The 14,940-nt window shown below is 60.0% G+C and overlaps 1 protein-coding gene across 4 annotated transcripts; it reads right to left on the bottom strand.

Moving 5' to 3' along the window:
* Window positions 1-705: 705 nt before the first annotated feature.
* AMPD2 (adenosine monophosphate deaminase 2) lies at window positions 706-13,055 on the bottom strand. Of its 4 annotated transcripts, none has more exons than XM_068540445.1 (18): window positions 12,793-13,055; window positions 7,692-7,822; window positions 7,344-7,474; window positions 6,498-6,566; window positions 6,297-6,408; window positions 5,867-6,053; window positions 5,493-5,634; window positions 5,292-5,381; window positions 4,908-5,037; window positions 4,547-4,741; window positions 4,327-4,458; window positions 3,954-4,117; window positions 3,286-3,412; window positions 3,033-3,196; window positions 2,617-2,737; window positions 2,173-2,346; window positions 1,879-1,989; window positions 706-1,763 (listed from the first exon to the last, which is right to left on the bottom strand). In XM_068540445.1, exons 1-18 carry the CDS (start codon window positions 12,800-12,802, stop codon window positions 1,554-1,556), a joined length of 2,400 nt encoding a protein of 799 aa, XP_068396546.1. In that variant the 5' UTR covers window positions 12,803-13,055; the 3' UTR covers window positions 706-1,553. The 4 variants fall into 4 exon arrangements, with proteins under 4 accessions (XP_068396546.1, XP_068396545.1, XP_068396548.1 ...); XM_068540444.1 differs by lacking the exon at window positions 12,793-13,055 and adding an exon at window positions 11,777-12,755; XM_068540447.1 differs by lacking the exons at window positions 7,692-7,822; window positions 12,793-13,055 and adding an exon at window positions 11,777-12,755.
* Between the last annotated feature and the right edge of the window lie 1,885 nt (window positions 13,056-14,940).

The following is a 14,940-nucleotide window of genomic DNA, read 5'->3' as shown; positions in this document are numbered from 1 at the left end:
ATCGCCAACCCAAGACCCTGCACAGCACAGGGCACATTCCACTCTCCTCCTTACACGGGCAACAGAGTCCAGCAACCTCTGTGCCCAAGGAGGTGCTCCAAAAATCATGCATTAAACATGGGACTGAAGCCAAGCTGGTTAGGTCTGGATTCAGAAGGAACACGCTTGCTCCAACCCTTTGCAAGAGAATCTGCCGGGAGCTTGCAGATTTCTGCGCTACGCCTCCCACCTACTGAATCAGAATCTCGGAGGGTAGGACCTGGAAACAGCATTTTAAACAAGCTCCCCAGAAGGGCCTGATGTCCCCAGAGTTTCAGAACCACTGGCCTCAGGCTTGCTTGTAATCTCACATTCCCACATCTACTAGGGTGTCCTAAGAGGCTGGAAGTGAGGAGGAAGTAGAAGGTGGAAAGGGGATGCTACCCCCCAAACTGATGTGACAGAGATGTGCCCGAGACCTGGGGTCAAGTGTCTGTTTCAGAGGGGGCGGGCTGGACAAGGGCCTAGGGGCAGCAGACAGGTCCCCAGTGGGCCTCTCCTCCCATCCCGCTTCCTTTGTCAGTTTCCACATGCATAAACACACTCAGTCAAGCCCAGTCACTCCCCTCAGAATTTGCTGTATCTCCATCCACAGTGCTCCTGGACCCGACCTCAGCCACCGTCCACCACGGCTCTCCCTCTCCCAACAGAGACCCCACCCGCCTCATTACTTAAATAATCTTTATTTGTCATGCACTAGGAAAGATGGGATTGTATGAAACACTGCACTTCATAGCAAAGGCCTCGGTCCAGAACACAACACAGGGGACCAGGTGGGATCCAGGTCTGGTCAAAACTCTGGGGACCATAGTAGGGATACTACCCTCAGGGCTGGTGGCAGATCCAGGACCCTCCCGCTGCAATGGCCCCAGACACAGCACAGGGCAGCTGCCCCCTCCCACAGAGGCACAGGAAGCTGACACCAGGGGAGCACATGGACCAGAGGAAGGACGGTGAAAGCTGTTGGGCAGTGACTTGGCGGAGGTGGTGGTCCAGCACCTCCGGGGCCTGAGCCCAGGCAGCCAGGGCTGTGACTCAGCCAATTCTACCTGCTGCAGATCCCTGGCAGCCCGTGCCCACAACACACGTGTACAGGCCACACCTGACTGCCCCTCAGCCACATAAGCAAGACGGAGGCCCAAACTCCAGCCCCAGCCAAAGCTCAAATTTGCCCAAGCCAGGACCCCAAGGGCCAGAGGGGCCAGACCGCCACAACCATCCCTGGCTCTGTGGACACTCAGATGCCCGCAGGACAGCCAGCCTTCAGAGGATCCTGGGACAGGTCCACCAGTAGGGCAGACCTCAAACCTGGGCCATCGGGTGCCACCTGAGCCAAGACAAGGGTAAAGCGGCTCCTGGGCACCATTTTCCCTGGGTGGCACAGATACAGGTAGAGACATGCAGGACAGAACAAGGAAGAACAGACACATGCAGAGACCACAACAGGGTGGGAGGGGTCTGAGGACAGAACGTGGTCAAGGTGCCGAGACACGGGGGCACTGTGTGGGCCAGGCTCACTGAGGCCCTGGGCTCATGGTGATGCCCGCCTCCTCCGGGATGGTCTCCAGCATCTCGCTCTGCACGGCCTGCGTGATGAGCGCCAGCTCCTGGCACAGGGTCTCATGGCGGTAGCCCACACGGATGTCCGGCACATTGGTGCGGCGGATGTCATTGCCCTCGGGGCCCTCCTTGGTATAGTTGGGTCCCAGCCAGTGGCTCTTCACCTGAAGGGGCAGGATAATGGGCAGGGCTGCAGCCAGCTCTGAGGGGCCAGGACCCCCAGGACCTTCCCAAAATGCAGAGCAGGGGAGGAGAGGGGATGCCAAGGGGGCGCAGTACCTTGTGGGAGAAGCCACTCATGAGCACACTGTTGCGTGCCAGCTCGCACATGTCGCAGGAGCTGAGCTTCCACACCTGGGTGGCGATGCTGTACTCCTCCATCAGTGGCTCCTGCACAAGCCAGGTTCCCTCAGGCAGGTGGACGGGGCCTGCCACCCGCCCCTCCCACGGACTTGCCACGGGGCATGCTGTACTCCACCAGCAGAGGGCAGCACCAGCCCCAAGACCTGCCCTGTCCTGGTGGCCTTCGTGTCCCAGGACACCCGCCTACCGGGCTGCCCGCCGTGTGCTGACCTTGGTGAAGTGGAACTGCAGGGGATCGTCGGTGGACAGTGAGACCATGAGGCCGCGGGACAGGTACTCAGGTAGTGGGTTCCGGTGGTAGCTGAGGAAGAGGCTGTTGTTGCTGAGTGGGGACATGGCGATGCCAATCTGAGCCAAGTAATACAGGTACTGCAGGACCGGGGCCTGGGCAGGCAACAGGGAGGGCAGGCCTGTCAGGTGGCCTCCAGGCTGGGGAGGACACCCGGTTCTGGGGGTTACAGGTCACAGTGGGGGACAGGGGGCAGTCCAGGCTGGGCCTGAGTTGCAGAGGGTCGGTTACAGCCAGAATCCAAGTTGGGGCCTCAGTGTGGAGGCTGGGGTCCAAGCTGGGGAGGAGGACCAGTTGCTGAAGAGGCTTGAAGGGCTGGGAGGAGGGGAACCACTGGGAGGGGAGGCTGGGGTGCAGAGCCTGACCTTGCGCAGAAGCAGCCCATGCGAGATGTTCTCAGCCAGCATGAAGGCCGACACCAGATGGTGGATGGGCCCGGCCTCCCCACAGTGCGGCCTCAGCACAAACGTGTGGAAGCCCCTCTGCCTGGGGGGCGTGAAGACAGCGTCGGGTCCCAAGCCTGGCTCGCCTGGGCTCCTGAGCACCCCCCACCCAGTGACTTTGTGGGCCTAGGACCAGGGGGCAGGGGTAGATTCTTGGCAGCGAGGGCTGAGCCACAGAGTCCCGAGGGCAGAGAACCCATCCGATCTAAGACTGGGGCCAAGAGGTGGGTCAGAGATCTGGTGGCCCCAGCCCACAGCAGGCCCAGAGTAAGGCCTGCTGGCTGAGAGCCGGCAGGGCAGGCAGAGACACGGCACCAGCGGAGCCCAGGGGCAGGCACCTGCGCAGGTGGTTCAGCATGGCCATGTTGACGAAGGTGTAGTACAAGTAGTAGGCATACGGTGGGTTGTCCTCCTCCACCCAAGCCTCGGGGAGGGGGCTCTCCAGGTTGAAGATGTGGTTCTCAGGCTTGGACTCATCATCCACGCTGTCAAAGCCGTCCACCTGGCACAAGACACTGGGGTCAGGTCCAGAGCCGCAGCCGGGCCTGAGGCAGTGTCCCCCCCATACCCAGCCCTGGGCCACGCCCTCACATGCTCCAAGAAGAGGTGCAGCTCCGGGTGGCTGGCAGGGTGGATGGTGGCCTCGAACAATGGCAGGAAGATGTTCTCCAGCATCTCCTGGAAGTTGGCCAGCTGGCCCTTGGTACGGTACACGTCACTGCAGGCGAGACGAATGCACACAGGTATGTGTAGGTCAGGGCAGAATCACAGAAGCACTTTTTTTTTTAATTTATTTATTTATCTATTTATGGCTGTGTTGGGTCTTCGTTTCTGTGCGAGGGCTTTCTCCAGTTGCGGCAAGTGGGGGCCACTCTTCATCGCGGTGCGCGGGCCTTTCACTGTCGTGGCCTCTCTTGTTGCGGAGCACAGGCTCCAGACGCGCAGGCTCAGCAATTGTGGCTCACGGGCCCAGTCGCTCCGCGGCATGTGGGATCTTCCCAGACCAGGGCTCGAACCCATGTCCCCTGCATTGGCAGGCAGATTCTCAACCACTGGGCCACCAGGGAAGCCCACAGAAGCACTTTTGAGCCACGTTGGGTGGGCCGGGCGGGACAGACCGTGAGTGGACCAGGGAGTCCCTCCTGTTCCGAGGGCTCGGCTGGGATAGGGGAGGGTCAGCCATCCCAGGAGGGCAGGAGGAGGCCCTGGCCTCTTGACCTCTGCCCCCCACATTCCCTCCCACTCCAAGGCACACTCACAAGAGGCGGGGCACCTGCACGAGCCAGCGCACGTTGGGAGAGTGTACGCGGTGCGTGACGGCCCAGCGTGCCAGCTTGTCCCACTCGTCCCTTGAGCGCCCGTAAATGGAGAGCCGCAGCTCCGCGTTCTGGTATTTGCTCTCCTCCAGGTCCGACATCACCTCCTGGGACGTGCGAGGCAACTGTCACCCTCAGGCTTCTCACCCGTCCCTGTCTTCGCGCCCACCAGGTGTGCTCAGTCAGACCCCTTCATGCCTCTCACTCACCCTCCGCACCCACCGATGCAAGCCCCCAGCTACCCAGTCAGGGAGGGCTGCCCCAGGCCGACGCTGCCCCTCCCTGTACGTGGGCCCTGGCAGCCCCTCCTCCCTACCTTGATGATGTGAGCAAAGTACTTCCCAGAAACCCTGTTGTCGGTCTTGATGAAGATCTCTCGGAGGACAGACTCCCCAATAGGGTTATATTTGGCATTGAACTTGTCAAAGCGATGGAAGGTGTTCCTGTCCTGGGGGAGGAGGGCAGGCCCAAGTCACCCCTGACCCTTGGCCCGCACACTGGTCCAGCCCCTCAGCCCCTGTACCACTGGGACGGACCGCGTGCACATCGAGCGTGTCCACACTCAGGTCGTAGGCAGTGAGATTCATGCTCTCGAAGACCTCCCGCAGCGTCTGCTCTCGACCCTGCTCCACGTGCACAATCTCCTCCAGGTGCCGCTTCATCGCCCGTTTGATGAAGCGCAGCAGATGCTTCTGGTTCATGCAGGACGAGGCATGGATGTGTGTGTCCACCTGGGGGGCAACGGGGACTGCTGAGTCCATGGGAGGCCAGGACAGTCCGGAGCCTGGGCGGTAGGATGGCAGGGGACGCTTCAAACTGGATGCTGGGTGGGGACCCAGGCCCTGGAGGGGGAGGCTGGGCAGAGGTGCAGGGTCCGGCTTGGGGGTGAGGGCCCACCTTGCGGATGTTGTAGAAATCTCGGTGTGGCACCTTCTTCTGGGCGGCCAGCTCCTTCATCTCGTTGAGCAGCACGTGCATCTGGAACTTGGAGCTCAGGTACTGCAGCCGACGGTAACAGAATGACTTTCTGGGCAGAAGGAGAAGCAGGCAGGGGCTCGGACCCGCAAGGAAGCACCTGGGAGGGCCTGGGTGGCAGAGCAGAGGGAGGAAGCAGGAAGGTGCAGGCCTGAGGCTGCCAAGGGGGCAGCAGGTGACGGGAAAATCTAGGACTCAGTGACTAGAGGGGTGGGAGACTGGGTGACAGGTGTCTGGGGCAGGGCTGGGGCTGGAAGCGTCTGGGCTGGGAGGGGAGCCGAGTGTCTGGGACAGGCACAGACTCACATGGGGCCATTGATAATCAGAGCCATCAGCACATTGACATCTGCCACAAATTCCTGCAGGTCAGGGTACGGCAGCTCCACCTCTGAGCAGCTGGTGTGTAGGGAGAGCTTGAGTGAGGAGAGCAAGCCAGGCCCTGCGGGCCCTCCCGAGCCGATGCAGCCCGCCACAGCTCCCCCCCAGCACGCCCCACGCCCCTCTTACTGCTCATCGGGTTCCCTGCGGGTGTAGACGTGAACCACACCCTGCACCACGCGCAGACCCAAGCCCAGGTCCCCCGGCATGGTGCTTGGCTCACAGTGCTCATACGGGTGCTGCTCCAGCGCAGGGGGGTGCACTGGGGCATCTGCAGGGGTGAGAAGGGTGGAGTCAGGGCCAGGCCTCTTCCAGGCCACCCACTGCCTGGCCCAGAAGCCCCAGCAGGACAGCTCCTGCCCCTGCCTCCACCCCTGCATGCCAAGAGGCTGGAATGAACTCGGGTGTGGGAAGAAGCAGGCAGGTTGAGGTTCCTAGGCACCAAGCTCAGGGAGCCTGGGATACCAGGGCACTTGGAGTAGGACAGGGACGGGGGGTCCCACCAGCGGACACAGGGGTGTCCGGGCCCTGCTCATAGGTCCGTGTCTCCAGGGGCTTCTCGGCCAGCTGCTGCAGGTACCGGCGGGTGGTGGGGCAGAAGCTCTGCAGCGACAGGGCCATGTACTTCTCCCGGATGAAGAGTGCCCGCACCACGCTCTTGGCTGCGTCCAGCAGGTCTGTGAATGGCACCTGGAGACGGGGACATGGAATCACTCTCCTTGGTCCCAGTCCCAGACCCGGCTCGCTCTCACCTCCTCCCTGGGCCTTGGCCCCAGAAACTCTCAAACCATTCTGCTCTCAGCACAGCAACTAGCTTCCAGCCAGACCCTCTGCCCCTCCAGCTTCAAGAAAGAGAAACACCCTCTCTGGCCTCTACCCCCACCTGCCCAGGCTCGGGAAGCCCACCAGGATCCAGGGGACGGGGACACTCACCCCACACTTCTCCTCCCCGGAGATGGTGACCCGCTGAAATTCCCGCTCCAGCACCACATCTCGCTCCCACAGGCCCCGGTCGCCCTGCCCCTCACGCTGCTCCTTGTAGAGCCTACAAGTGGAGGGTACGAGGGAGGGGCTGGAGACAGCAGTGGGATAGGCCCCAGGCCTGCATCCCCCGCACCCCTCTGCCCTCCTCACTGGAGGTCCAAGTCACTGTCTGTCTTCAGGAAATCTTGCTTGGCCCGAAGCAGGATGTCCGGCTCCAGCCTAGAGGTGGGAGGAGTGAGAGGTCAGGCAGCTGATGAGGCCCTTGCTCCCAGGTCCCTGCACTGTACTAGGTGCCATGCATGTGGTGTCACCTGTGGTCCTCACAGGGATGTAGAACGCTATGCCGTGGGTGCTGCTCTTGCCCCACATCAGAGATGAGGAAGCACACCCAGAAGTTAAGCAACATGTTCCAGGCCACGCTGGTGGGTAGAAGACGGAACCAGAACCCAGCAGCCTGACTCCAAAGCCACTTCACACCACTGCTCTGTGCCGCCTCCCCAGGGGGGCCCCAGAGGGAGGACTGGTTGGAAGAGAAGAGAGATGGGGCTCTGCAAGCGTCCGGATGGAGACAGAGGGATGCTGGGCAAACTATCCTGTGTCCCTCCCCCCAACCCCACGCTTCCTGTGCCCCCCACCCCATGGCCGCCTGGCTGTGCCCTTCACCCCATGGCCGCCTGGCTGTGCCCCCCACCCCATGGCCGCCTGGCTGTGCCCCCCACCCCATGGCCGCCTGGCTGTGCCCCCCACCCCATGGCCGCCTGGCTGTGCCCCCCACCCCATGGCCGCCTGGCTGTGCCCCCCACCCCATGGCCGCCTGGCTGTGCCCCCCACCCCATGGCCGTCTGGCTGTGCCCCTCACCCCATGGCCGCCTGGCTGTGCCCCTCACCCCATGGCCTCCTGGCTGTGCCCCCCACCCCATGGCTGCCTGGCTGTGCCCCCCACCCCATGGCTTGCCCCTTGAGGCGACCTGTCTGGCTCTGAACCTGGGGGCTTACTTGACATCCTGGCTGATCTGCCGCTCCAGGCGCTGCCGCCGCTCCTCCAGCTGCTCAATGGGGCTCTCCTCCGGGAACTCGTACGGGGCGCTACGGAGCTCACTCTCAGCCAGGGAGCGGCTGAACAGCTCCTGGTGGGAGGAAAGGAAGGGTCAGTGTGGCCTAGCCATCAGGGTCTGGGGATGGGGTGAGGGCACAGGAGCTGGGGGTACCTGGGACAGGCTAGGGGATCAGGGCACAGCCAAGCGTGAAGTAAAGGGACAGGTGAGGTGGAGGAGGGGTGAGGGGAGCAAAGACTAGGCGTGGCGGCAGTGATGGGGGGACACAGGGTGCGGTGCCAGGCGATACCTCGGCGATCTCCTTGCATTTGCCATCCATAGACGTGCGCAGGTCGAGCGGGAAGTGCTTGAGGCAGGGGGCAGGGCCTGGCAGGGATCGGGCAGACTGCAGCGGAGGGGCCCCCAGCCCACCCCGAGCCTCTGTGGAGACAGTGATGCAGGGTCAAAGGGTGAAGGGCAGGGCCTGGGTGCACTGGAAGCCCTGGGCCCCTGCCTGCCCCAGGCCAGCCCCGGAGAGAGGCCAGTCCCCCCTCAGAGGCTGAGGAGTGAGACCGCATGTGGACCTCACCTGCATTCTGGCACGGGGACCCCTCACCCATTCCAGGCTCATGGGTGGGGCCACGAGTCTGCCCCTAGAATAAGTGGATTCATTCACCCCAGGAAGAAAAATCTGAATCCTGGACTAGGGGCCACCCCATCAGGCCATGAGAGAACCTCCATGTGAGTACCTGCTACAGGCAGGCACCCACGTGTCCATGTACACACACACACACACACACACACACACACACACACACTCCCTCCCTCTCTCTCTCTCTCCAGGCGCTCATTAAGGCCACACCAGCGATGCCAAGTGCACAGCTTCCAGGGCAGACAGTCCAGGATCAGACCTGCCTCTGGACCAGAAGATCCCCCTCTCAAGGGCCAGGGTCTGCGGCTGATACCCTAGACCTACAGAGCCTGGGGAAGCCACAGCTGCCACTCAGCTCTGACCTGGGGACCAGCCTTCAAGGGAAGAGGAAGAGAGGAAGTGGAGGACCTGGTTGGCAGCAGGAACCCTACCTCCTCCCTGGAGGCCTGCCCTCTCCCCCAGGACCCCAGGGCTGCCAAGATGTGGCCTGGCCCCAGCCTGCCCCTCCCACTGCTGGCTGCCCCTCCAAAGGGAGCTGCCACAAACAGTCTGCGCCACTCAGAGGCCCCAGGATCTGGGCCGGAGGCCCTGGGGAAGGGAGTAGCAGAAGCCAGAGTCTCTCTCCACGGAAGGAAGAATTCCTCAGCTTCCAACAGGAGGCTGGCACTAAAGGCCTTGAAGCTGATAGTCTAGAGAGGCTGCCTGAGCTCCCAGCCCACCCCAGAGGACCCTCCCTGGGCTCCCCAGCCCCACCCTCCCAGCAGGAAGCTCTCCCAGTCAGCTGTGGGGGGTACTCCCCTCCAGCACCCTCCTTCTCCCTCTCCACTGTGGCTCAGGATGGACTCAAGGCTCTACCAGGCAGCATGCCTTGAAGTCTCTGGGCCCACTTCCCAATACCCCAGAGTCCTGTCCTAAGGCTGGACAAAAAGAAGAGGGGGTGCCTGCCCCAGATCCAGGACCTAGCCCCCCCTCGCCCTGGTGCCTGCCTGGGCCCTACCTGCAGTCAGGCAGCGCCGGCCAGCAGCCCTGTGCCCCTTGCCCGCCTGTTTGCTGAGTGGAGCTGCAGCCAGTCCCCCAGGACAGCTCAGGGGCTGGCACGGGCTGTACCAAGTGCAGCTGCATGCAGGGGAGACCCTGGGATGACGGCAAGCAGGGGGCTGGGGAAGCTCAGGGGAGTAAAGAAATCAAGGGAAGGAGTATCAGAGTTGGGAGATAAGAGAAACCCCCAAACTGAACAGGCCCTTAACCTCTACAGTGCCAGGGCCCAGCCCAAAGTGGGGCCCCCAAGGGGGAGGAGCAGGGCAGGCCGATATAGGCAGGGCAGGCTGGCAGGGAAGGGACAAGCCTCCTTAAAATGCAGTGCCCTAGGGGATAGTGTGTAGGGCCTGGCTAGCCAAAGAGTAGGAGGGGACGAGCAGCCCTCCTCACCTCCACACCCAACAGCCCCAGGCCAGCTTCCTCTGCCCAATGGCCTTGTTTTGCTCACCACTGCCCTCTGGGCCCCTGACTACGGGGTCTCTTGGGAGAGACAGGGCCCCTGCTGGGGAGAGGAACTGGCTGGAAGCTGGGGTAGAGGCTCGGTCCAGGAAGGGACCAGTTACGGAGCTTTCCTGTTGCCCAGGGGACTGGGTCATGGCCCCCTAGACCTCCAGCCCCTGTCCAAGCCTATCGTTGGGGACAGACTGCCCAGGAGGAGAGGTTCAGAAGTGGGACTAGAATTTGGAGGACTTGAGTCTGACTCTGTTCCCAATTACTGGCAAGTCTCTACCTTCCGGAGGCTTCAAGTCTGCCTATAATGGGGTGATAAGGGGTCCTGCCCTGCCTAGCCACAGCTGCTATAAGGTACACAGAGATACGGCTCTGCAAGTGTTCTGGAAAGTACCATCATCTGTGGTTATGAACTCCTGGGACCCTCCAAACACTCCCCACATGCAGTCCCACCCACTGGGGGCGGGGGGAGCTTCTGGGCCCAGCGCAGGCCAAGGCAATGAGCAGTGAGGGTGTGAAGAGAACAGAATTGGCAGGGTGGGAACACTGTCTCTTACTTGGAAGAGGGCAGAGCAGAAAGAGGAAGGAAGATGGACACCAGCTCTGCCCTCAGAGCGTTAAGACAAAGCCTAAGGCCCTTGCTTCCCCCAGGAACCCTGACCCTACATGGCTCCTCTCCACTTCTAACCCCCTCCAGAGAGGCTGACCACGGACCTCCAGGGCTGGTGTGTATCGGGTCAGCAGAACTGAGTCAAAGGCCCTAATCTCAACCACCTCTCCTAGTAGGGTGACCCAGGGTCTCCACAGAAATGCTGGGGTGACCAGGACAGGTTCTGGCACGCAGAGCCATCCCCCCAGCCTGCCAAGCCACCACACAGGGCTGCCAGGGTTCACTGGAGGTGACAGACAGGCAATAACCTCCACACTTCCTGAGGCCAGGTCTAGAAGACCCAGCTGCCTGCTGGTCCCTTCTCCCAGGGTCTGTGCCACAGCACCACACCCACACCCACACCCACACCCACAAGGCACACACACACACAAAGGCGTGGGGAGGGGTGGTCAAAAGCCAGAGGGGGCTACTCCCCAGCCATTCCCGCCAACTCCAAGATTCTTGCCAACCTGTCTACCCACTTGACCAGAGCCCCTCACTCACTGCCAAGGCTGCCCCGGCAGGCAGAGAGGTACCCAAGGCTTTGACCCCCAAGAATCAGATGCTCCCACCACGTGACCATCCCAAGGTATACAGATCTAGCCTCATGGGACACACCCTCTGGAGGCACAGACCTGGGCACAGAGAACACAGACCCTCAGGCCAATACAGAACTCAGGCCAGCATCTTCAGTAGCATAAGAAAACCAGGAGGTAGGCATAAGCAAAATCAGTCTACAAGTACAGACAGGTGCTCCGGGGGTGGGGGCACTGGCTTGACCTGGTCACCAAAGTGGGGGTGGTCTTCCCTTAGCCACAGGCCTGGGAGCAGCAGACGGCAGGTAGCTATCCCTCAGCAAGCACGGACCCAGGCAGCCGAGCCGTCAGGGCGATGGGCACAGCTGCACCACACTGCCAGATCCAAACGGTGCAGAGATGCCTACAGGAGTGGGAGCCGAACCAAAGGGTGCAGGAGCACACGCAGGCCTGCAGTGGCCCCAGCCTGAGCCCTCGCATGGGCCCAGCCCAAGGACACCCCATACTTCTGAGGAAGCTCACAAGACAGATCAGGAATGAACAAATTGCAAACAATAGATACAGTTGAGCCCCTAGACCCTGGATGCTGGGCGGCAATAAGTGTGCCCTAACATCAGACCCCCAGTAAGGGGGTTCAAGATCTAGGATCCTAGAAAGAGTAACTAACTGCAAGAGGACAGCCTGAGCCTGCCTGGTAAAGGCACAGCCACCAGCAGTGTGGCCAGTCTGCAAACTAGTCAGTCCCACACATCCCCCACTCCATTCACACACACTCCACATGCAAACAGTCTTAGCACATCCACACGCTGACACGTGTGCAAATACACTCTTGCTGCACCCACACCCACGCCCACTCCTCATTACAGAGGACAGCATCCCCGACACAGAACCCTGTCACCCTCCACCCCACCTCCCTCCCCACACCACCTCCCAAGCCAGCTGTCCCTGGGAAGGGGACAAGGGGCACCACTGCAGAGAAGGTGCAGGAGAAGCCCCCCTCCTGAGGGTACCAGTGGCCTGGGCGAGAGGTAGGGGCAGAGCAAGCCTGAGGCCAGGAAGCACACACTCACCTGGTACTGCAGAGGAAGCCTGCAGGCTGGCCCGCTTCTTAAAGGGATATTTGGCCTTGGATTTGCCGGGGCCAGATGAATAGGATGCCATGGCTCCGGCCGCAGAGACGGCGGGGGGAGTGTGAGCCGCACCAGCTGGGCCTGGCTCTGCCACATCCAACCCCTTCCTCCGCCCCGCCCCCAGCGGGAGTGACTGATGCAGGAAGCAGAGGCCCCGCAGGCGGAAGAGGCCCTAGCCATGATTTCTGATGTTGTCTAGGCAACCTCCGGAGGGGGGGCCTCCATCCCTGCCCCTTTACCCCTCCCTTCTTCTCCTCAGTCCCTGGAGTGACACGGATGGTCGTGTCACTTGTTTCCTCACTTCCCCTGGGGGGTGGAAGTGAGGAAACAAGATGGAGAAGGGCCAGACCCAGCACTCCACAAAGCCCTCAGGAGCCTGGAGCCCCGAGCCCCTTGCCCCTTGCCCCTTGCCCCTTGCCAGGGCTCTGGAGCAAAAGAGTCAAAGTCCAGGCTAACTGGTCCAGCCAGCCAAGGAGAAAAAAAATAGTAATAGAGAGGGATCCAGCGCAAGCTCCCCCAAGCTCAGAACACTTTCCTCTCAGGGCCAGCGGATTCCATGAAAATCCAGCCCCTCTGGGGCAGAGTCCCCTTTTGTCCTCGTCTGACCCCCAGCCCCAGGGGTAGCCCAGCTCGGGGAGGATGGGGTAGAACTGAGAATCCCAGCCCAGTAGGGAGGAGCCTGTCTTGGGAAAATTCCACTGTCCAAAGAAGCTACCCTCTAGGAAGGCAGGGAGGCCAGGAGGCAGGGGCTTCTCTGGGGTCTGGGAAAGAGACCCCAGCGGCTTCTGACTTTTCCTTCTGTCTTTCCACACTCAGGCTCTGCTCTCCGGGCGCTCCCCTGGAGGAGCTGTCCGCCTTCCGTAGGTCTGCAGGCTGTGCCCACCCTCTTGTCACCCTGGACACTGCACTTCTCTGTCCCAGAGACCCTGCCCTCCTTCGCACGCGCACACACTCACCTGAGGCCATGCTGCCCGAGCCCTGAGGGGTACCGGGAAGTCTGCTCTCCAGGGTCTGCAAAGCCGGGAAGCCCGGTCGCGAGGGACGGGAGAAGGGCTGGGATCCAGACCCCGGCAAGTCACTCCAAGGGCCCCTGCCCTGGCACTGAGATGGGAGAAGGCAGTCTTTCAAAATTGCTGGCTGTAGGGAGGCGGACCCCTGCCGACCTGGGCCGCTGCACTGGCCTTGTAGACCCCGGCGTCCCGACCCCCAGCCCCGCACTCCAGAGGCGGGCAGGCCACGTGCTCCCCAGAGAGCGGGACCCGCAACTCGTCTGGGCTTCTCTCCACACTTTCTGGGTATTCGGGTCGGACTCGGGTAGCTGGACTGTGGGGGGAGTCACGCAACAGGTGCAACCCCACCGAAACCTCGCCAGCGCCGGCGCGCTTCTCCGCAGCCCCAGGCCCCGCCAGGTCCGTGGCCCCGCCCCTGCTCGGGCCCTCCCCCGCCAAGCCGGCCCGGCCCCGCCCCCGCCATTTTTCCTCTTCCCGGCGCCACGTGGACAGCCGCCACTCAGCATCCGCCCGGCAGCGTCTTGGGGAAGTTCTGTGCGTCAGCTTCCTCACCAATAAAGTGAGATGGGGTAATCGCGGTACCTCACTCAAAGGGGTTATTGTGACGATGAAACGTTAAGCACCTTTGCGTGATACCTGGCACAAAGCCAGTGCCCAATAAAAGATAGCTATTATTATTGTGCCAGGGTTCTCTTTTAGCAGAAGTCCTTCCCGGCAGGCGTAGCTAGGCAGGGTGTGTCCTGCAATTCTGACTCTCCTTCCCACATTTATTTCTGTATTTGTTGGTCAACAGCTTAGGCTCTGTAGCCAGTGTGGTTCAATTCCAGACCCCACCTACTTCCTGACTGCCACTGGGAATGTTAACTTCTCTGTGCTTCTATTTCTTCTATAAAATGAGTGTAAGAGACCCCACTTTATATGGTAGTTGTTAGGATAAATGAACTAATATAAGTTAAGTGCCTGGCTTGTAGTTACTACTCAGTTAATGTTCCATAATATCATTGCTGTGCTTTGGCCTTGGCCCCCTGTTGACACTCTCAGAGGTTGATTCACCTTGCAGCCTATAAAGAAGGGGTGCTGGGCTATTTTGGGGACTGCAGATACCCCACACAACCAGAACCCCTACTCCCAAGTGGCAGAGAATCCTACTTAAAGGAAACCCGTGGGAGAAAGGCCCTATAACGTCACTGCACATAATTAAACGTATTAGCAGCTTAGTCTATTCCTGTGTCTCCACCTTGTGGGAGCCCTTTGCCCCCACACCCAGTTGTACTAATGCTGTTTGTCCAGCTCCTCCCAGTTCTCACCACCCCAACCAAATTCCTTCCCGAACTCTGCCTCCTCCCCTCCTACCCAGACTGGATTGTGGACCCTGAACCCTATTCTCTACCTGCACCTGGTGTTGCCTCCATTGATCCCTGCCTACTTACTGCTCTTCACCCTGGACAAACTCAAAAAACCATGGCCTCTGTAAACATGGGGGGGAAAAGTTCACCTCACAAAGAATCAATAAAACTAAAAAGAGAACTAGGAGATACCATGTTTACCCATCAAATTAGCAAAGATTAAAGGAAAAAAAAATCCTAAAGCAGGCAAGGGGGTAGTTAGTGAGATGGGACACACACATATCCTACTGGTGGTGGTAAAAAACACTGATATAATCTTTCTGAAAGCCATTTGGCAACGTCTACTCAAGAGTCTTAAAAAGGTTCATATTATCTGATCCAGTAATTCCACTTCCAGGAAATTGTTCTTCTAAAAAGCGCTGCAAGAAAAATGTGCACAAAATTGTTCATAACTGCAATGTTTATCACATAGAAAGGTTGGAAACTTAAAGGTCCAACAATAGGAAAATGTTTAAATTAGGTCATATGCATACAATGAAATACAACCATTAAAAATTGTTCTTGAAGAATCTCTTAATAAGGTGAAAATGTTTACAATGTAAAGTTAGGTGAAAAAAATGGATGCACAAATCTGTACATACAGTATGACCCTAATTATGTGACATATACGCATAGAAAACAAACACATCAAAAAGTGTAACAAATGATTATTGGTGAGTGGTGGAATTATGGCTTATATTTATGTCCC

This window comes from Eschrichtius robustus, chromosome 3 (genome assembly GCF_028021215.1).
Source record: "Eschrichtius robustus isolate mEscRob2 chromosome 3, mEscRob2.pri, whole genome shotgun sequence".
Taxonomy (NCBI): Eukaryota; Metazoa; Chordata; class Mammalia; order Artiodactyla; family Eschrichtiidae; genus Eschrichtius; species Eschrichtius robustus.
The sequence above is the reverse complement of the archived record's forward strand: the minus strand, read 5'-3'. Positions and strand labels throughout refer to the sequence as shown.

Bases quoted from the DNA above. Each gene is read 5' to 3' on its own strand.
- AMPD2 (XM_068540447.1), bottom strand. From the start codon at position 12,016: ATGGCTAGGGCCTCTTCCGCCTGCGGGGCCTCTGCTTCCTGCATCAGT. The intron at 5,038-5,291 runs GTGAGTCTGTGC...CCTTCTGCCCAG, and splicing joins CTGATTATCAATGGCCCCAT to AAAGTCATTCTGTTACCGTC. The intron at 4,118-4,326 runs GTAGGGAGGAGG...CGCACGTCCCAG, and splicing joins ACTTTGCTCACATCATCAAG to GAGGTGATGTCGGACCTGGA.